The 22,512-nt window shown below is 35.0% G+C and overlaps 1 protein-coding gene across 1 annotated transcript in view; it reads left to right on the top strand.

Annotated features, from left to right (window-relative positions):
- The window catches only part of USP38 (ubiquitin specific peptidase 38), a 33,961-nt gene extending 16,884 nt beyond the window's left edge, over window positions 1-17,077 (top strand). The window contains exons 6-10 of the mRNA XM_082605695.1: window positions 517-710; window positions 3,260-3,353; window positions 6,219-6,325; window positions 7,500-8,859; window positions 16,790-17,077. Of these exons, the coding sequence (XP_082461821.1) occupies window positions 517-710; window positions 3,260-3,353; window positions 6,219-6,325; window positions 7,500-8,859; window positions 16,790-16,951 (1,917 nt within the window). The 3' untranslated portion in view covers window positions 16,952-17,077. The remainder of the gene's footprint in view (window positions 1-516; window positions 711-3,259; window positions 3,354-6,218; window positions 6,326-7,499; window positions 8,860-16,789) is intronic.
- The last annotated feature ends 5,435 nt before the right edge of the window (window positions 17,078-22,512 follow it).

Genomic DNA, 22,512 nt, shown 5'->3' with positions numbered 1-22,512 from the left:
TTCATTCCCTGATTACTTTGAGCTTTTATTTCTAAGGGTTAATACTGGGTAAATATTAGTATTGAATGAAAAGGAGATATTATTTTCACTACAAAATTTGAAAGCAAATTGTTTGTTAAGCTTATTCAATTGTGTACTAATTTAAGTCCTCATTCTACTGCCTTTGAATAGCACTGCAATATACTCTCTGATGTCAGAGGTTTATTTTGAAAACATTTTGCTGGCAAATAGGAAACATAAATAGTTCAAATGTGACTTGAATTCCTGGTTCTTGAGTATTCCTCAGCTTGATAAACTCTACCTTAGGAGATACTTATTCATTTTAGGAGACAATTATTTTTGCCATGTAGTGTAATTTGATTTTTTGATGACTGCTCAAGTATTATCAGTGATTTCCAAACTAAGTGGGAGAAAACAAAGGTTAAATGTCAATGGAAGAATCTTCTTTATGGTGTTAACTTAATAACAAAAAATAGTTTATATGTTTACACTACTTTTCCTCTTTATGATCTACAGGATTTTCCTAAGCCCAGTGAAGAGAAGATTAAACTGATTCTCAGTCAAAGTGCCTGGACTTCTCAATCCAATTCTTTGGCATCTTGCTTGTCTAGACTTTCTGGAAAATCTGAAACTGGGAAAACTGGTCTTATTAATCTAGGGAATACATGTTATATGAACAGTGTTATACAAGCATTGTTTATGGCCACAGAGTAAGTTTAAATTTGAGCTTTTTGTTTGTTTGTTTTCATTTTAACTGTAGAAATTGATGCATGTTGATGAAATGTAAATGGTGGGATTACCTTCACATTATTTCCTAAATATGGCAGAAATATTCATATTTTCATATAATTACCTTATTCAGAAATGAATTGCTTTTACTGCTCAGGAACTTTTAAAATGTTAATTTATATAAATTCTACTTCATGTTTATATTATATATTGCATTTAGAGTCTTTTGAATTACTCCGAGTTGCTATTTATTAATGTAACAGAGGGATTGATTGAGCTTATTTCAGAATTTAAGGGTCCTCAAGTACTAATTTGTTATTATCCTGTTTTTTTTAACCTGTATATCTTTTAAGGTGGTCATGTTTTTTTCTGCTTATAGATATTTTGCTGTTTTATCAGATCAATAACTCCTTTGTTGCTGTTAAGGAAATTCAAGCTCTGCTTCCCACCCCAAGTTGATAGATACTGAACAACTGTATAAACAGACATGTTTCTTTGCCGTCTTACAGATTTACTTTCAAATTCATTTTCTTTTGCAGCCAAGCAAATAGGAAATCAGAGGTTGTTAGCTATGTGAATACAATCTGTAAAGGTACAAAATAACGATAAACTTTTCCTGAAGGCCAAAGCATGGTTGAATTTTTCTCTTCTGTACCAATAGAGTATTCATGGGACTTGACCAAAGATGTTTACAAATTGAGTTCTAAGCCTGTGTGAGTTTTTATGCCTACCTAGAGGAATCATAAACTGAAAGATAAAGAGTTCAGCTTTATTTTCTTTCCTGGCCTCAGAATATACTGTCAACACTAAGGTGTTTTTCACTTGGTCTAGTGTTTTCTTTTGTCTTTCGGTTTGTTTGTATTAGGGATTTTTTTGTTTGTTTTTTAAGAAAATGTATATACTCTTAGACACAAGTGATACTAGGCATAAAGCTAAAGTAATCCATGTATCACCACCAGAGGTCACCTAATCCAGCTGCCTCATTTTACACATGATAGATAAAGCAGAGAACCAAAGCAGTTATAACTGGCAACCACAATTCAAAGAGCACATCTTACTGTACAGTGGCCAATACTATCTCAGAATAAGCAGACAGGATATTTTATTTCTTTGGTAATATGTAAATTCCTTGTGGTTTTAAAAAAATAAATCTAGAAGTACATAAAATAAAAATCAGACATTCCCATCCCCAAGGGTAATTTGTTAACAGTTTTGCTTGTATTGTTCCAAACCTATTTTTTGTACAGAGATAAGATTTATCTAGTACCAGAACAAATGAATTTTTTTTAAATATGTTTATAAAGGATCCGGTTTATATATTCTTTTCCAGCCACTTGTTTTTTTTCTTTTAATGATTTGTGTTGGAAAGAGTCCCACGTTAGTGCAAATGACAGAACTGTGTCATTCTGAGTAAATAGGTGTACCATGATTTATTTAATCATATTCCTACTGATGAATATTAGATTGTTTTGCTTATAATTAATATCTTTCTGCCCATATGCAGTTATAGAGGATATTCTTTGAATAGGGTGTGCCAAATTGCTTCCAGAAAGGCTATAGCATTTGAACTTGCATACTACTACATGATTGTACCTATGACCCCATGGCTTTAGCAGTACTTGATATAATCAGTCTTTAAAAATGTTTCCAATCTGGAGGAAAATGTGTATTGCTGACCATTACAGAGTTTTTCCCTCTCTAGTTTTCTTTGTTCATTTGTGTTTCTTTTTTGAATAACCTGTTCTTTCCATTGTGGACGTTTCTGTTGGGTCCTTTTCTTTTTCATACTGATTTATATATACTATGGGTGATAATCCTTTGTTTCATGCTTTCTTCCAGTCAGTATGATTCAAATTTGTGGAGTGTTTTGTTTGCAATTTTTTTTATTTTATGTCGTCAAATGTGCTATTTATCATTTATAGTGTCTGAATTTTAGGAAGCCTTCCCCTCTAAACTCCTTCCCCACCTGTTTTGTTCTTTTAAATACTTCAGTAGTTTTGTATTTTACATTTAGCTCATTACTCCTCTGTGGCATCTGTGATGATGTGAAATCTTAATCTAATTCCATTTTTTTCCAAATGGATACCCATTTGTTCCTATACTGTTTTTTGTATAGCTTCTTCTTTTCCCATCTGGCACTAGTACCATACTCTTTAAATCACTCTAACTTCATAGTAGTTTTGATTACGGCATATTTTTTAATTTCATGCAGATGTGAAAGAATTCAAAAGTTGTTTACTTAAGTTATTAGTTAATAGCTTAATCTACTTCTATTTGCTAATCCAGAAGATAGGAATAATATGTGACTGCACGTGGCCATTGCCAGGCCACGTAGTAAGAGTTCAATTACCGTCATTCTCTTCCTTCTTCACTACATTGTAGGCAGTGACTTTGCCAGGTAAAGGGCCTTCAGGTAAGTGAAATTTTACTTTGAGGATAATAAGTTCTTGAACTTACTTCCCTTTAGCTTTTAAAAAAATGCATCGTGTATACATGTATACAAAAATCATTATATTTTATTATCTTTCAGTTTCAGGAGACAAGTATTATCTTTAAATCTAAATGGGTGCAATTCATTAATGAAAAAATTACAGCATCTTTTTGCCTTTTTGGCTCATACACAGGTGAGTGTGTGTGTAGTGTGTATATGTTAATTGCATTGAAAATCTTCTTTAAACTTCACATTATACCAAATTTGGTGAACCTTTTTAACGGATGAAATAATATATATCCTCCCAGCACAACAAATCCGCATAGAAATCTAAAAAGATACTGCCTAAAATCAGGATATGCTCTTAAGTTTTTTTTTTTTTTTTGCGGTACTCGGGCCTCTCACTCTTGTGGCCTCTCCCGTTGCGGAGCACAGGCTCCGGATGCACAGGCTCAGCGGCCATGGCTCACGGGCCCAGCCGCTCCGCGGCATGTGGGATCTTCCCGGACTGGGGCACGAACCCATGTCCCCTGCGTCGGCAGGCGGACTCTCAACCACTGCGCCACCAGGGAAGCCCATGCTCTAAGTTTTTATTTCTCCCTTCTGCTTTACATTCTTGTAGATGAATATTTTACTGACTCATGCTGATTATTATAGATCTGATTTTTTATCCAAAAATTAAGCTCCTTCATGAAGAAATCGTTAAAAATGAATCTTTAATATTAAGTTTATATATACTAATCAGTAGATCTTCACAGTAATGAACAATTAAAAATGAACAATTAAAATAATTTTGTGGCATCTTGACTTCTTTTTTATCCCATTTCTAACATATGTACCCTTTAATTATGACTAAACTTCTAAGCTCTAGAACTTAATGGATAAACTGTTTACCTATTAAGTTCTAGAGCTTAAAATTTTGTGATGATCATTTATGTCCACAGATTAATCCAAGGAAATGAGCTTATGCTAATGGAAAGAATATCACATAGTAAACAGACATTTATTAAGAGACACAATGTGCAGTCTGATAAGCATTCAAAAAGGAATCCTTATGCTCGAGGAACTTTTACTTTAAGGTTTGAGTAATACATATGAATAATACATATTATTTTCTGGTTATACTCTGATTGTCTTAGTTTCACAGAGGTCTAAAGGAGTAGGTAGTTACAGCCAGAAGAGAAGATAGATTCAGAATCGGTGGAATTGAGTTGATAGGAATGGTTTGTTTCATGTATACAAGCTGAGAAATATCTCAAGTATAACTTCTTAAATAGAAAGAATCAAGACAAGATTGACATATGTGATGATTAGTGATGGCCTATGAGATACTCAAAGGATTATTTATACTATTCTCTATCTGGGGGAAATATATTCATAAATTATAACATCTCAGGACCAAGGGAGATGAAATCTACCCCCTGCAACTCCCAAACATTGTTTTCTAGTAAATGGATTTATGCACTTGCTTTATCACTAGTCTGTATTTACTGTATACTGTATAGAATCGGCCCTTGAACATCATAGGTCTGAACTGCAGGGGTCCACTTACACATGGATTTTTTTCAGTAAATATGTACTATAGTACTACATAATCCATGGTGGTTTGAGTCAGCAGATGCGGAACCACAGATACGTGAACAGGTACACAGTATATCTTTACAGTATAACTTTTCAGTATACTGTAAAGTTTTTGACTAAGCAGAGGATCGGCACCCCAACCCCTATGTTGTTCAGTGGTCAGCTGTATAATATATATGTATGTGTGTATCTCTACGTATACATGTAGATATAAATACATTATATATACTATATTAACTTATTAAGTCAGAGCTATTGGCAAAAAATTTTAGGAGGCTTCCAAACTCCCAACAAAAGACGAAAGGAATTAATAAGAGAACCTAATTAAAGTTCTGTCATAGTTGAGACCCTATCTGATAGCAGCCTGACAAGACTGTTTTAGGTAGATTTTCCCTATATAATTTAAAAGGCTTTTCTTCTTATAATTAATAAAACTAACATTATTGAGCATTTAAATTTGTCTAGCTCCTGTGCTAAGTGGTTTACATACATTATCTCTTAATCCTCAAAATCTATGAGGTAATAAGGTAGCATACCCATTTTACAGGTGAAGAAATGGGGCTTACATTACTTGCTTTCATGGTCATGCAAACAAACAGCAAGATTGGAATGTAAACCAAATGATTCTGGAACCCATGTTCAACCAGTCCACCAAATTCCTTTCCTTCAATGCCATAAACACTCCTATTTTGATAAAAAATTTCCTTAACTGAGAACTCTGTCATATACCACAAATAAATTATAAATTTTCAAGTTATAATCACAGCTCTTCAGATGCCTTTTTCAGTTCTTTTTTTTTTGTCATGGCAAAATCTAGGATTTCAACCTAGCTTGCTCTAAAGTCCACTAGCAGCCACTTCACTAAACTGCCTCTGTACTAAAAAAAAAAGAAAGCAACCAGTGAAAAGTCCCTAACCAGTGTGTTCATATTCTGTACACTTATGACATGTGTACCCAGTCAAGGAAATTTTCACCTAAAATAAGTACACATGGCTCTGTAGAGTATGCCCCTTATTACTTTAGCCAGGATATATATTCACTAACATTTTTTTCAGATTTTATTTTTTTTTAATTGTGGACTCGAGCATATAGAGGGTAATGCCAAGAGCATTATATTAATTTAAAGAGACTTGGGTTCTGATATAATCCCCTCTGCCATTAATTTAGCTGTATGACCTTGGGTAAGTCACATAGTTTCTCTAGATCTTAATTTTCATCTGCAGAATAAGAAGTTATGACTGAAAGTTACCTAAATTTATTTCTAACTAATTTTATGTGCCCCCATGTTTGGCACTTTGTGGTAAAGGTTAAGCCAGTATAATTTTAGTAATCTTTATTAAGCATCATATATTAATATTTCAGTTATTTGGCTCAAATAACTTACAGTTATATATTGTTATATATGTAACTTTCAGCATCATATATTAAGATTTCAGTTATTTGTGAGAATCACTCCCTTGTGTTTCTCTATCAAAAGAGAGAAGCATATGCACCTCGGATATTCTTTGAGGCTTCCAGACCTCCATGGTTTACCCCCAGATCACAACAAGACTGTTCTGAATACCTCAGGTTTCTACTAGACAGGTAAAAAGTATTTCTAAAGCTATGATTTGAATTATGTTCTTTCATAACATTATTTCTACAAAACATTGTTTTTACCTTTAAAGACATATTTTGACTGTTAATCCCTAAAATACCTTGCATTTATTGTATTTTTTAAAGTGTTATTTTGTTTTCAATTTGGTTTCTTTTTTAAATTTTCTTACTTTAGACCAGCTGTTCTCAAAGTGTGGTACAAGGACCCCTAGGGGTTCCCAAAACACCTTCAGGGCTCTTCCCGTTTTGAACTGCATATCTGTGTATATGTAGTTGAGGCCAGATTTTCTTCATATACTTCGTCCAGAACAACATATCACGATAGATTGAATGCAGGGCAGATATGAGGATCCAGCCTGTCTTCTGTTAAGCCAGATACTTGAAGTATTGGCAAAATGTAAAACAGCGCCATTCTTCTAAGTTTTTTGGGGGTTAGAAAATAAAACTTTTTAATTTTAAAAATGTTATTTATATTAACATGTAATGAGTTTATTATTGTTTTTAAATGTATTATTTTATTCTCAAATTTTGAATACAGTAAATATTAATAGGTATAACCACATAAATGAAAGCTCTTGGGTTCCTCAATTTTTTTAAGAGTATAAAGGCATCCTGAGACAAAAAAAATTTAATAACTGCTCTTTAAACCAGTTCATAATTCAGTGGGTTTGGTAAATTGTATTGTCTTCTTACCACTTAGTTAATAAAACCTATTATCTTCCTGTATTTCCCTGTCTTTGCCTCCCTTCTGTTATGTGAATGACTAGTAAAGTTAGTTGAACTCAACCTTCCTTCCATTCACCAAGGATGTGTTGAGTGGTTTCTTTGTGCCAGGCTTTCTGTGAGGTGTCAGGCAAACAAAGATGTATAAGACAGTTAGTGGACATATATAATTAACTATAATAAGTGCTATAAAATAGCCGTATGAAGAAAGTGTAATGAGAATATAGGGTAGGAACAGTTCCTAACTTCTCTTCTGATCTACCTTCTCAAACTGTTCAATATTCCTCTTGATTAAAGGAGGAGAAACTTGATTTTTTTTAGTTAAGCATTATATTTGATAAGAATAATTTGGCTATTTATATAGGCAACCAATATTTTAAAGTAGAAATGACATTTAAATTTAAGCAAAGTAGCTATATAATGATATACTCTTCTACAGGCTCCATGAAGAAGAAAAGATCTTGAAAGTTCAGTCCTCACACAAGCTTTCTGAAAGTCTGGGGTGCAGTGAAACTTCTTTACAAGAAGTAGCCAATAAGGCAGCTGTACCAACAGAGACCCCTTGCACAAGTGATAGTGAGAAGACATTAATCGAAAAAATGTTTGGAGGAAAACTACAAACTCACATATGTTGTTTGAACTGCAGGAGTACCTCACAAAAAGTGGAAGCCTTTACAGATCTTTCACTTGCCTTTTGTCCTTCCTCTTCTATGGAAAACTTGTCTTTTCAAGATCCGGCATCATCACCCAGTACACAAGATGGTGGTCTAATGCAGGCCAGTGTACCTGGTCCTTCAAAAGAACCAGGAGTCTGTAATCCATCAACAGCTGCCTTTGCCAGTTACTCAGCTGTGAATGAAAGAATGGTGGACAGTCCTGATGAGTTGCGCTGTAGTGAAGACACTTCTGTCCCTAATGACTCTAGCAAGATGCTTGTTAATAAAGATGTACCTCAGAAACCAGGAGGTGAAACCACATCTTCAGTAACTGACTTACTAAATTATTTTTTGGCTCCAGAGATTCTTACTGGTGACAACCAATATTATTGTGAAAACTGTGCCTCTCTGCAGAATGCCGAGAAAACTATGCAAATCACAGAGGAACCTGAATACCTTATTCTTACTCTCCTAAGATTTTCATATGATCAGAAGTATCATGTGAGAAGAAAAATCCTAGACAATGTGTCACTGCCACTGGTTTTGGAGTTGCCAGTTAAAAGAACTACTTCTTTCTCTTCGTTGTCAGAAAGTTGGTCTCTAGATGTTGACTTCACTGATATTAGTGAGAATCTAGCTAAAAAATTAAAGTCTTCTGGGACTGAAGAAGCTTTCTCCCCAAAATTGGTGCCCTATATATTGAGTTCTGTTGTCGTTCACTCTGGTGTATCCTCTGAAAGCGGGCATTACTATTCTTATGCCAGAAACATCACAGGTACAGAGTCCTCATACCAGATGTGCCACCAGCCCGAAACTCTGGCCTTAGCCTCCTCCCAGAGTCATTTACTAGGGAGAGATAGTCCCAGTGCAGTTATTGAACAGGATTTGGAAAATAAGGAAATGTCAAAAGAATGGTTTTTATTTAATGACAGCAGAGTGACGTTTACTTCATTTCAGTCAGTCCAGAAAATTACAAGTAGGTTTCCCAAGGACACAGCTTATGTGCTGTTGTATAAAAAACAGAACAGCACTAATGGTTTAAGTGGGAATAATTCAACCACTGGACTCTGGGTAAATGGAGACCCACCTCTACAGAAAGAACTAATGGATGCTATAACAAAAGACAATAAACTATATTTACAGGTAAGTTGGAAATATAAGCTTCATCATTTGTGGAAAATATTTAAACAATTGACAGGTGGTTAAATGAGTGCCTTAATTTTGAAATCCAACTTCTGCATTTTTAAGGAATTTACAAAGTGGTGATTTTGAAATTTGAATCTGGGTTTATATGAAATGGGTTCAACCTATATAGCTAAATTTTCTTTCTAATGTTACAAATTAGTTATGAAAAGTCACAAGTAGATGCAGTATAGAAGCCCTTGTTTGTTTTTTTGGGGTTTTTTTTAACATCTTTATTGCAGTATCATTGCTTTACAACGGTGTGTTAGTTTCTGCTTTATAACAAAGTGAATCAGTTATACATATACATATGTTCCCATATCTCTTCCCTCTTGCGTCTCCCTCCCTCCCACCCTCCCTATCCCATCCCTCTAGGTGGTCTCAAAGCACCGAGCTGATCTCCCTGTGCTATGCGGCTGCTTCCCACTAGCTATGTATTTTACGTTTGGTAGTGTATATATGTCCGTGCCACTCTCTCACTTTGTCACAGCTTACCCTTCCCCCTCCATATCCTCAAGTCCATTCTCTAGTAGGTCTGTGTCTTTATTCCCATCTTGCCCCTAGGTTCTTCATGACCTTTTTTTTTTCTTAGATTCCATATATATGTGTTAGCATACAGTATTTGTTTTTCTCTTTCTTTTTTTTTTTTGCGGTACGCAGGCCTCTCACTGTTGTGGCCTCTCCCGTTGCGGAGCACAGGCTCCGGACGCGCAGGCTCAGCGGCCATGGCTCACGGGCACAGCCGCTCCGAGGCATGTGGGATCTTCCCGGACCGGGGCACGAACCCGTGTCCCCCGCACCAGCAGGCGGACTGTTTTTCTCTTTCTGACTTACTTCAGTCTGTATGACAGACTCTAGGTCCATCCACCTCACTACCAATAACTCAATTTTGTTTCTTTTTATGGCTGAGTAATTTCCATTGTATATATGTGCCACATCTTCTTTATCCATTCATCTGTTGATGGACACTTAGGTTGGTTCCATGTCCTGGCTATTGTAAATAGTGCTGCAATGAACATTTTGGTATGTGACTCTTTTTGAATTATGGTTTTCTCAGGGTATAGCCCAGTAGTGGGATTGCTGGGTAGTATGGTGGTTCTATTTGTAGTTTTTTAAGGAACCTCCATACTGTTCTCCATAGTGGCTGTATCAATTTACATTCCCACCAACAGTGCAAGAGGGCCCCCTTTTCTCCACACCCTCTCCAGCATTTACTGTTTGTAGATTTTTTGATGATGGCCATTCTGACTGGTGTGAGGTGATACCTCATTGTGGTTTTGATTTGCATTTCTCTAATGACTAGTGATGTTGAGCATCCTTTCATGTGTTTGTTGGCAATCTGTATATCTTCTTTGGAGAAATGTCTGTTTAGGTCTTCTGACCATTTTGGATTGGGTTGTTTGTTTTTTGGATATTGAACTGCATGAGCTGCTTGTAAATTTTGGAGATTTGTCCTAATCCTTTGTCAGTTGCTTCACTTGCAAATATTTTCTCCCGTTCTGAAGGCTGTCTTTTCATCTTGTTTTTGGTTTCCTCTGCTGTGTAAAAACTTTTAAGTTTCATTAGGTCCCATTTGTTTATTTTTGTTTTTATTTCCATTTCTCTAGGAGGTGGGTCAAAAAGGAACTTGCTGTGATTTATGTCATAGTGTTCTGCCTATGTTTTCCTCTAAGAGTTTGATAGTGTCTGGCCTTACATTTAGGTCTTTAATCCATTTTGAGTTTATTTTTGTGTATGGTGTTAGGGAGTGTTCTAATTTCATACTTTTACATGTAGCTGTCCAGTTTTCCCAGCACCACTTATTGAAGAGGCTGTCTTTTCTCCACTGTATATTCTCGCCTCCTTTATCAAAGATAAGGTGACTATATGTGCGTGGGTTTATCCCTGGGCTTTCTATCCTGTTCCATTGATCTATATTTCTGTTTTTGTGCCAGTACCACACTGTCTTGATTACTGTAGCTTTGTAGTATAGTCTGAAGTCAGGGAGCCTGATTCCTCCAGCTCCATTTTTCGTTCTCAAGATTGCTTTGGCTATTCGGGGTCTCTTGTGTTTCCATACAAATTGTGAAATTTTTTGTTCTAGTTCTGTGAAAAATGCCAGTGGTAGTTTGATAGGGATTGCATTAAATCTGTAGATTGCTTTGGGTAGTGGAGTCATTTTCACAATGTTGATTCTTCCAATCCAGGAGCATGGTATATCTCTCCATCTGTTTGTATCATCTTTAATTTCTTTCATCAGTGTCTTATAATTTTCTGCATACAGGTCTTTTGTCTCCTTAGGTAGGTTTATTCCTAGATATTTTATTCTTTTTGTTGCAGCGGTAAATGGGAGTGTTTTCTTAATTTCACTTTCAGATTTTTCATCATTAGTGTATAGGAATGCCAGAGATTTCTGTGCATTAATTTTGTATCCCGCTACTTTACCAAGTTCATTGATTAGCTCTGATAGTTTTGTGGTAGCATCTTTAGGATTCTCTATGTATAGTATCATGTCATCTGCAAACAGTGACAGCTTTACTTCTTCTTTACCAATTAGGATTCCTTTTATTTCTTTTTCTTCTCTGATTGCTGTGGCTAAAATTTGCAAATCTATGTTGAGTAACCTCATTTGTTTTTAATTAGAAAAGTTGTGATCATTATAAAATCATGCCATACAGAAATATAGGAAGTTTAATAAAATGGAAGTATTTTCCTCTTCCCTTCAGTCCCACCTGCCAGGGGAAACAACTGCTAAATTTGTAATTATTCCTTCTAGACCTTTGTATAAATATTTTAAGGACTGTTTTTTGACAGTCAGGTGGATAAAATAAAGGACACTAAAAGGTAGAATACGTAAAGAAAGGACGTTTGTATTCTTTAAGGACCTGATCAGTAGAATCATGGCAATAATAGAACAATTAGTAAATAAAAACTATGGAATAAAGGTTTCATATGAGCTGAATTTACTTATACTTTTCGCAAATAGTTAGTGCTTTTTCTTACTTTAAAGTTAATAAAGACCTTGCTGAAAGCATTTTTCTTTGAAACCTGCCAACTTGCTATCAACATAAAGGACCAGCAGTAAATTGTAGTTAAAATTGTAGGTGTATTAATTGGGTAGTCCAAATGATTGTATGAGTTTATATAAGTAAGTTTCTAAAAATTTTGTGTTACAGACTCCTAAAGGATACAGAATAAGAGAAAAAAATAGTACTGATTTTCAGAGGGAAGTTTACCCAAAAGTTTTCAAATTTACTGTATTAAACAATACTCAAATAATAATACATGATACATTTTTAAAGGAGTATGGCAATGTTCCAGAGTCACACAAAAACAGTACATTTTACAGAAAAAAAATTAGAAACTCAGAATATTCATTATTCACTACCAAAGACTCTAACATCCAGTCAGAAGGCTTATGTTCAAGGTAATAGAGTATACTCAACCATGTCCTCCTTGCTACATATCAAATAAGCACTTAGGTAGGACTCATCATGATTCTTGAAGATTGGAGAGGTGGAGTGAGGGTAAGAAGGTTAGGTTAAAATAGAAATTTTCTACAGTATAAAATATGGAAATAAGGCCCAGTGCAATCTTGACTTCTGGAAATATGCAGAAACTACTCTAATTTATGTAATTGTAATGCCAAAAGCTCTTTTAACCGTAACAACTACTTGTATTGCAACCCGGCTCTACATGATTTTCTCTATCTTGCCCTTTACCCCATTACATCCTGATTTTACGATGTTTGTATGTGATGAGCCATTCTTTTCATTATTATTTTAATACCCTTATGTCATTATAAAGGAAAACCATTATGTACTTTGTTAATTCAGTTTCTCAGTGTTGTGCAGTTGTTCTGAATTCCATTTTAAGTCTCAGGCCAGTTGTTTAATGCCAAAAAGATATCACTAAATTTTACATTAAGGGTATTTATTTATTTATTTACCTGTATTAAGACTCTTAGGCTGTTAGAGCTTCATTATCAAATTGCTTTTTTAAAGCAAATTACAAAAACATACTCAACTCTTAATTGGAAACTTAAATATATTTAGACTTTAAATTTACCTTTAAATACAGTAATGTAATTGATAAGGTTTGAATTGTGATATTTCTCATACTGTGTAACTGAATCATCTGGCATCTTAAGTTTGTATTAGGAGACTATAGTGTTTCTTTTGTTCTACTCATGAACATGTTCTCATAATTGCCAGGCAGTGAGAATGTGTGATGTTGAGATTTTTGTATACAGCCGTTTTCAGCTATCATTTTTTAGTTTTGAACACGTGGAACCTGTATGTGTATGTTTTTGCTCTTATTCTCTGTTTTGTTTTTACATTCATTCCTGGGGTATAGTTAAAAGTTTGTGCCCATTTCATAGCAATAATGCTGTGTGATAGATTGCTATGTCTAGGATACAACTTTGGCTTTAAGAAACAGCATTATACCTATTTATAAAACAGTTGTAAAAAACTTAATCAGATCTTAGTAAAAATAAGGGTGTGGAGTTGAGTAAAGTCACAACTAGATTTACAAGTGTTAGAAAGACTCTTGCTGTTTCTATAGTATTGGCAGGATTAGTGGTTGTGAAAAGCCTAGGCAAAAAAATTCTATCTGACAAAGTATTTTCTACTCTGTATCATAGCCTGACACATAGGAGAGCAATGCGAATTGTGGATCTTAAAGTAAATTTTGGAAAGGGCTTATCTCTTCATATATATTTCTCTCCCCAACTTCCGTTAGGAGTATCTCCATTATTTTAGTGTCTGGACTACCAAAACCATGCTTTCAGTTAGGATCCAGTGAGAGAAAAGCTGTGTGAGTCGCACCACCTATCCCCATGTGTCCCACACCAGCTGCAGACAGCTCTCTCCTTTCATGTTCAATTTCTTTCCTTTGTTTCTTTGGAGAAGGTGGGAGTTTGTCTTAATTTTTTTCTTCATCATACATACAGAAGAGTATACATTATACCTGTGTAAAGGAAAAAAAAGATGGATTAATTTAATGTTTACAGATTTATTTAAATGAGAGATCTAAGCATACTGAAAGGTTTTTGTCCCAAAGCAACAGGAACTCCTTTTTGTCACTAGACCTACAGTCCACTGCTGAAATAAGAATTAATTTTAATACTTGATATAAATTTGGGATATAAATTACATATGCACTGAGATTCATAGTTTGTGACATTTACATAATATTGTCATCTGTATTAAAAGAAATAAAATGAAAAGCAGTTTCCCCTACTTTTATCCATAGTTTAAGCTTATCTTCTGAAAACAGAATATCATACATTTTTCTCCCTCAGCCATGTATGTATGTATGTATGTGTGTATTTAACATCTTTATCCGAGTATAATTGCTTTACAATAGTGTGTTAGTTTCTGCTTTATAACGAAGTGAATCGGCTATACATATAGATATATCCCCATATCTCCTCCCTCTTGCGTCTCCCTCCCACCCTCCCATCCCACCCCTCTAGGTTGTCACAAAGCACCTAGCTGATCTTCCTGTGCTCTGTGGCTGCTTCCCACTAGCTAGCTGTTTTACATTTCGTAGTGTATATATGTCCATGCCACTTTCTCACTTCGTCCCATCTTACCCTTTCACCTCCCCGTGTCCTCAAGTCCATTCTCTAAGTCTGTGTCTTTATTCCTATCCTGCCCCTAGGTTCTTCAGCACCTTTTTTTTTTTCTTTTTTCTTTCTTCTTTTTTTTTTTTTTTTTTTTTTTTTTTTAGATTCGAGCCATGTATTTATATAAATAGCTAAGAAAGTAAAAAAGGAATATTTCTTTCTTGGGAAGCTCTCTATCTTAAAATATATAATATAGGTTTCAGGTGTCTCAGAAGCAGTGGAGTTACTAAGTTTTGTATTTTGTAGGTCCTTCAACATAGTTTCTGGTGAGAAGTCACTTTTTAACAAAGTCCAGGCAAAATTTGCCGTATCTTTTGGGAGCAGAACTTCTTGAACTCTGCCTTGCATATTTACTCAGTGTTATTTATTTCATGATCTGTATCCTAAACCAGATATTGTTTCTTAGATCCAGAGTCATATTTTCATTGCTTGTTTAGATAGCTTAATAGATTATAGAGCCAGAATAGAGGATTTTTGTTTCTTATTTTTGTGTCTATTTCTGATGTATCCATTGCAGCTTTTATTTTCTATCTGTAAAATGTATGTAATTCTTACTTTAATTTTACAAATTGAAGAATAAATTACTATAGCTCCTGAAAAATATTGTGTGGTTGGACATGATACAGAGGAGCCAGCAGTTACAAATGTTGTAAATGATAGAGTTAATGAAAAAAATGTTTTTGAGAAATATCCTGCAAATTAAGTTTTAAAAGCCTCTCTAAGGCCTGTCAGAGACTGGTTAATTAGGCCATTCTGCTATAAGGATTTCTTATCTTAGGTCACATTCAGCCCTAAAAATATGTGGTTCTTGATAATTTTGTGTATTGAGAATCACACAGCAGTTGCTGTATGCTTACTGAGAAACAGGGTTTCCGTAATATGAGGGATAGATGTCAGGTTAAGCCTGGGGTTTTTTTCTCCATAATAAAAATTGGGCATCTCATGAAGGGGGTAGAATAGTCAACCAAGAAAATTTAGCTAGAAATTGTAAAATAAAATTACCTTGCCAGGAGGAGCAAAGTAATTGGGCTTTTAGTTGAAAAATTGAAAGTAGTACAGTTTTTGTTATTAATGTTGACTGTACTATGAAAGTTCTTCAGGATGATTAAACCTAACCATTTAAGGGTTGTGCTGTTGCCAGTGGCTTTTAGACCTTGTTGACACCGATGACCTCACTTGAAAGTTACAGACTCTTTCCCAGGAACAGGGACATATATCAGAATATTTTCTTCCTAGGAGTTTGTGCCAGTTTTAGAATCCAGTTCTACACCTTGCCAAATGAATTTGCAGTTTCTTTATAAATAAATAAATAAGTGCTTATTCACATTTGTTCCTTTTGTGGCCAAGTGCCTAACAGTGTTCTAGTCTGAAATCATTAATATTTACTGAGCACTTAATATGTGTCAGGCACATAGATGAATATGGTTCCTTATAAAAGTTCTAATAATCTGGTAGGGGAAAGTTTTAAGTAATACTGTAAGGAGACAGGCTCCATTCTCCTCAGCAGTGTTGTTTTTTGTTTGTTTGTTTGTTTGTTTGTTTTGCGGTACTTAGGCCTCTCACTGTTGAGTGGCCTCTCCCATTGCAGAGCACAGGCTCCGGACGCGCAGGCCCAGAGGCCATGGCTCACGGGCCCAGCTGCTCCGCGGCATGTGGGATCCTCCCAGACCGGGGCACGGACCCGTGTTCCCTGCATCAGCAGGCGGACTCTCAACCACTCTGCCACCAGGGAAGACTCCTTAGCAGTGTTTCTGAGCTCTGTTATTTACTGAGAAATATTCTGAGGAAAGGGTAGGAAAAAAATTCAGCCTTCTTTCATTATTTATACCTTTTACTGTAATCACCCACTTCCAAAATAGCTCCACTTGACAGAAAGTGTAACCTTTGAATTCTATGTTCTGTGTATTAGAAAGGAAATCCATTCTTGTATATGGTGATGAGTGTTGCAAGAACTGTGATATTTCTGTAGAGAAATTTTAAGGCTGTGGAGCTTCAGTTTCATCTTCTGTAAAGGGGGGTACTGAAAGAGAATGGCCTTTAGGATCTGTCATTCTGTAGAGTTATACTAGGATTTTGCTCTCTACCTTGTTCGCTCCATCTGTGATTAGGTACTCGACTTTAGTAAGATTTGGTAAAGATTAGTGTAATCAGTATTTTTAAAGTTACTGAGATTTGAAGGATGCTTATTAAGGATTAAGGCAATTTAAAAATATTTGTGTAGGTGATACTCATCCACTGTATTTAGAATTTTAATTTCATAAAAACTATTTTTAATTTTAGGAACAAGAGCTGAATGCTCGAGCCCGGGCCCTACAAGCTGCATCTGCATCCTGTTCATTTCGGCCCAATGGATTTGACGACAATGATCCACCAGGAAGCTGTGGACCAACTGGTGGTGGGGGTGGAGGAGGGTTTAATACAGTTGGCAGGCTCGTATTTTGATGCTGAGAGAGTCCAAAATGCACTGGTCACAAAACATCCAATACTATGACTGTTTAAATGTCAGACTGTAACAATTATCATATCTATCTTTTATTTTTCTTTTCATTAGACCGTTATACAAGAAAACACACTCAGTGCTTGTTTTTATTTTCTTGACAATACGTTTATTAACAAAATGCATCATTGGGAAAAAATCTACCTCTTAAAATTCCATTTTCTTTTATGGTTAGACATGCTTGACCAAAAATTTTCAGAGGCAAATATGTACCTGGTCCCTAATTAAGCTGCATTAAATTTAGTAGAGGCAATTAAATGGTCCTGTCCTCAGTTTTACTGAACAAAAAATAGATTTCACTTAGCATCCTTTATAAAAGAATTGGTGTTAGAGGTGAAGGAAATATTGTCAGTAAGGAAAGAAAGAAAATCTTTTATTTTCTGTGTAGTTACCCCATTATTAAATTCAAGTCTTTGAGAATACTAGAGATGATATAGTCTCTCATGAAGGCAATAACATAAACTTTATCGAGCTGTAGTACTTTTCAGGTTTGTTCAGTGCTGTCTTCAGCATCACTGTATCTACATTTCAAGTACAAATGTTTTAAAAAAGGGTTATTTATACATATGTGCTGAGTTGATTTTAAGAAAGGTGCATGATCCTGTAGGAGCCACATTTTTACCTAAAAATTGCTAACTTTGTAGTGTTTCTAATTGTTTGAGGATTTTAAAAATTCTATTTCAGGGAGTATATCTTCTGTGTGTTTTGAAGGAGGTGAGTTCTGTATGTGCCTTGCAGTACTGTAATTCAAAAATAGGAGTCTTTGGCTGCGGAAAAGTTTTTTACAAATGAAACGTTAGGAAGTAATTTTTTGTGCTAACATTAAAATTATAACTTTTTGAAAGGTATTAGATTTTCCTGAAGTAAAATCTGATGGTTCTAAATCAATAAGTGTAATAGTTTGTTTTTAACTCTTAGAAGAATTCAGAGGAAATCAACCTAGTCAAGTAAAAAAATTTTTTTGATTTTGTTACCTAATCCTCAGAATATTAAACATTGATCACATATTTTTAGAGTTACACATTTGTGGGTTTTTTTTGTTTTTTCTCATTTGAGTCGTGTTCTGCACAGTTGTTTCTGTTTCACAGTTTCAGATAAAATGTTGAAATGTCAGCCCCTATGGTCCCACATTTTCCTTTGCCAGGAAACTGGAAACAAGTCACTTCTCCTGGGTCTTGATTATACCATATTTAGGAGTTGTCCCAATTGTCCCCATTCCTAAAAGTTTTAACTTATCCATGGTGTACACTGTTCTGAAGATTGGTCACATATTTATTTTGAAAACATTTTAAGGAAAGAATGTTCTTTGGTGATTTGGGGTTTATCTTTTTCCCAAGCTTTTAATGGCAGTGGTTAAAAACAGAACTCCTCATCCTCATTCTACTACTTTCCACTCCTAACCTGTTTCTAGTCACCAGGAAGATTAGGAAAACTGATTGGATTAGTTAAGAACTGGAAAATCTTTTGCAGAATTGATTGAGATTTCTCTTCCCTACAAATCACTGAACCAGAAAGTTTTTTTTATCAACTTTCTTTCCTCTAGACTTCCTATTGTTCTAATAATGAATGTCTAAGCTATGCGTTCAGTTATCCACTGGCTAGATAACGATTTATAGTCAGCTTGTATCAGTCTTAACATCTATTGAAATTGGTAAAGTCATTTAATACTTGGTGGGTTGATGGTGGGCTCAGCTGCTTCTACTAGGAACTTCCATAAAGACAATTAGACCTACGCAAACTTTTATCTATGAAAATAGCAAGTCATTCAAAGATTTTTATGTGGCAAGGTAATACATATTGAATTTTCAAAATGATAAGAGAAAGATGAAACTCTAGTTATATAATAATACTGAGCATATTTAGATAACTTCATACCACTACCAAAGACTGGAAATTAAAGATTTCCTTTTAAGATTAAAAATATAGTAACATTAATTATTTGCTGAACTTTATTTATTATAGAGAAAATTGTTAATTTTTTTCCTCTTTTTTTGACATCTTTATTGAAGTATAACTGCTTTACAATGGTATGTTAGTTTCTGCTGTATAGCAGAGTGAATCAACTATACATATACATATATCCCCATATCTCCTCCTTCTTGGTCTTCCTCCCACCCCTCTAGGTGGACACAAAGCATGGAGCTGATCTCCCTGTGCTATGTGGCTGCTTCCCACTAGCTAGCTGTTTTACATTTGGTAGTGTATATATAAGTCCATGCCACTCTCTCACTTTGTCCCAGCTTACCCTTCCCCTTCCCCATGTCCTCAAGTCCATTCTCTACGTCTGTGTCTTTATTCCTGTCCTGCCCCTAGGTTCATCAGAACCAATTTTTTTTTAGATTCCATATATATATGTTAGCATACGGTATTAGTTTTTCTCTTACTTCACTCTGTATGTGAATTTTTTTAATTGAAGTGTAGTTGATTTACAGTGCTGTGCTAATTTCTGTTGTACAGCTAAGTGATTCAATTATACATATATATACATTATTATATTCTTTTCCATTTTGGCTTAGCTCAGAATATTGAATATAGTTCCCTGTGCTATACAGTAGGACCTTGTTGTTTATCCCTTCTATATGTTATAGTTTGTATCTGCTAACCCCAGACTCCCAGTCCATCCCTCCCACACCCCTCCTCCCCCTCTGCAACCACAAGGCTGTTCTCTATGTCCGTGTGTCTGTTTCTGTTTTGTAGATATGTTCCTTTGTGTCATATTTTAGATTGCATGTATAAGTGATATCTTATTGTCTTTCTCTTTCTGACTTCTTTCACATAGTATGGTAATCTATAGTTCCATCCATGTTGCTGCAAATGGCATTATTTCATTCTTTTTTATGGCTGGGTAGTATTCCATTGTGTATATGTACCACATCTTCTTTATCCATTCATTTGTTGATGGACATTTACATTGTTTCCATGTCTTGGCTGTTGTGAATAGTGCCGCTATGAACATAGGGGTGCATGTATCTTTTTGAATTATAGCTTTGCCTAGATATATGCCCAGGAGTGGGATTGCTAGATCATATGGTAATTCTATTTTTAGCTTTTTGAGGAACCTCCATACTGTTTTCCATAGTGGCTGCACCAATTTACATTCCCACCAACAGTGTAGGAGGGTTCCCTTTTCTCCACACTATCTCCAGCATTTGTTATTTGTAGAGATTTTAGTGATGGCCATTCTGACTGGTATGAGTTGGTACCTCATTGTAGTTTTGATTTTCATTTGTCTAATAATTAGTGATGTTGAGCATCTTTTCATGTGCCTATTGGTTATCTGTGTGTCTTTGAAGAAATGTCTATTTGGGTGTTCTGGCCATTTTTCTATTGAGTTGTTTGGTTTTTTGTTATTGAGTTGTATGAGCTGTTTGTATATTTTGGAAATTAAGCCCTTGTCAGTCACATTGTTTGCAAATATTTTCTTCCATTCCATAGGTTGTCTTTTCATTTTGTTTATGGTTTCCTTTGTAAGTTTCATTAGGTCTCATTTGTTTATTTTCGGTTTTATTTCTATTGCCTTGGGAGACTGACCTAAGAAAACACTGGTACAATTTCTGTCAGAGAATGTTTTGCTTATTGTCTCTTCTAGGAGTTTTATGGTGTCATGTCTTATGTTTAAGTCTTTAAGCCATTGGAGTCTATTTTTATGCATAGTGTCGGGGTGTGTTCTAACTTCACTGATTCACATGCGGCTGTCCAGCTTTCTCAGCACCCCTTGCTGAAGAAACTGTCTTTTTTCCTATTGTATATTCTTGCCTCCTTTGTCTAAGATTAATTGTCCATAGGTGTGTGGGTTTATTGGGGGCTCGATATTCTGTCCCATGTACCTGTATGTCTGTGTTTGTGCCAGTACCATGCTGCTGTGATTACTGTAGCTTTGTAGTAGTATCTGAGGTCTGGGAGGGTTACGCCTCCATCTTCGTTCTTTTTCCTCAGGATTGCTTTGGCAATTCTGGGTCTTTTATGGTTCCATACAAAATTTAGGATTATTCTAGTTCTGTGAAAAATGTCATGGGTAGTTTGTTAGGGATCTCATTAAATCTGTAGATTGTTTTGGGTAGTATGGCCATTGAACAATATTAATTCTTCCAATCCAAGAGCATGGGATACCTTTCCATTTCTTTGAATCACCTTTAATTTCCTTTATTAATGTTTCATAGTTCTCAGCATTTAAGTCTTTTGCCTTCTTAGCCAGGTTTATTCTTAGGTACTTTTTTTTTTGGCACAATTATAAAAGGTAGTCTTTTTTTTACATTCCCTTTCTGATATTTCGTTGTTAGTGTAAAGAAATGCAACTGATTTCTGTATGTTAATCTTGTATCCTGCTACCTTGCTGAATTTGTTTATCAGTTCTAGTAGTTTTTGTGTGGAATCTTGAGGGTTTTCTATATATAGTGTCATGTCATCTGCATGTAATGACAGTTTTACCTCTTCCCTTCCAATTTGGATACCTTTTATTTATTTTTCTTGCCTGAGTGCTGTGGCTAGGACTTCAGTAGTATGTTGAATAAAAGTGATGAGAGTGGGCATCTTTATCATGTTGTGTTGATTTTAGTGGGAAGGCTTTCACCTTTTCACAGTTGAGTGTTATATTGGCTCTGGGTTTGTCATAAATAGCTTTTTTTATGTTGAGATATGTTCCTTCTATATCTACTTTAATAAGAGTTTTTATCATGAATGGGTGTAGAATTTTGTCAAATGTTTTTTCTGCATCTGTTGAGATGATCGTGTGGTTTTTGTCTTTTCTTTTGTTGATGTGGTGTATCACATCGATTGATTTGCATATGTTGAACCATACTTGTGAACATGGGATGAATACCACTTGCTTGTGTAAAATCCTCTTCCTGTATTGATACTTTTATCATGTTATAGTGTCCTTATCTTTCTTTATGGCCTTTGTTTTAAAGTCTATTTTGTCTGATATGAGTATTGCGACCCCTACTTTCTTGTCGTTTACGTTTGCATGAAATATCTTTTTCCATCCCCTTACTTTCAATCTATGTGTGTCCTTTACCCTAAAGTGACTCTCTTGTAGGCAGCATATTATAGGCTCTTGTTTTTTTATCCAATCTGCCACTCTTATGTCTTTTGATTGGATCATTTAGTCCATTGACATTTAAGGTAATTATTGATATGTATTTATTACTATTTTAAACCTTGTTTTCCTGTTGTTTTTATATTTCTTCCTTGTCTCATTTTCTTTTTTGCTTTTCTTTTTGTGATTTGATTATTTTCTTTTGTATTATACTTATGTTCTCTTCTCTGGTGTTTGTGACTTTATTGTATGTTTTTGATTTGTTTTGGTTACCCTGTTTTTCAAGTATGTTAACCCCTTCCTACATCTACTTTGCCTTAGACTGGTAGTCATATAGGCTCAAATGCATTCTTTAAAATTAAAACAAAAAAAAGAATCTAAATTTTCTTTCTCTCCTCCCCCACATTTTGTGATTTTGATGTCCTCTTTTACAGCTTCATGTTCATCGTTTTGCTGTTCCTTGTGGTCACT

This window comes from Mesoplodon mirus, assembly GCF_964341445.2.
Source record: "Mesoplodon mirus genome assembly, chromosome: 2".
NCBI lineage: Eukaryota > Metazoa > Chordata > Mammalia > Artiodactyla > Ziphiidae > Mesoplodon > Mesoplodon mirus.
This window is presented reverse-complemented; position numbering and strand designations above follow the sequence as displayed.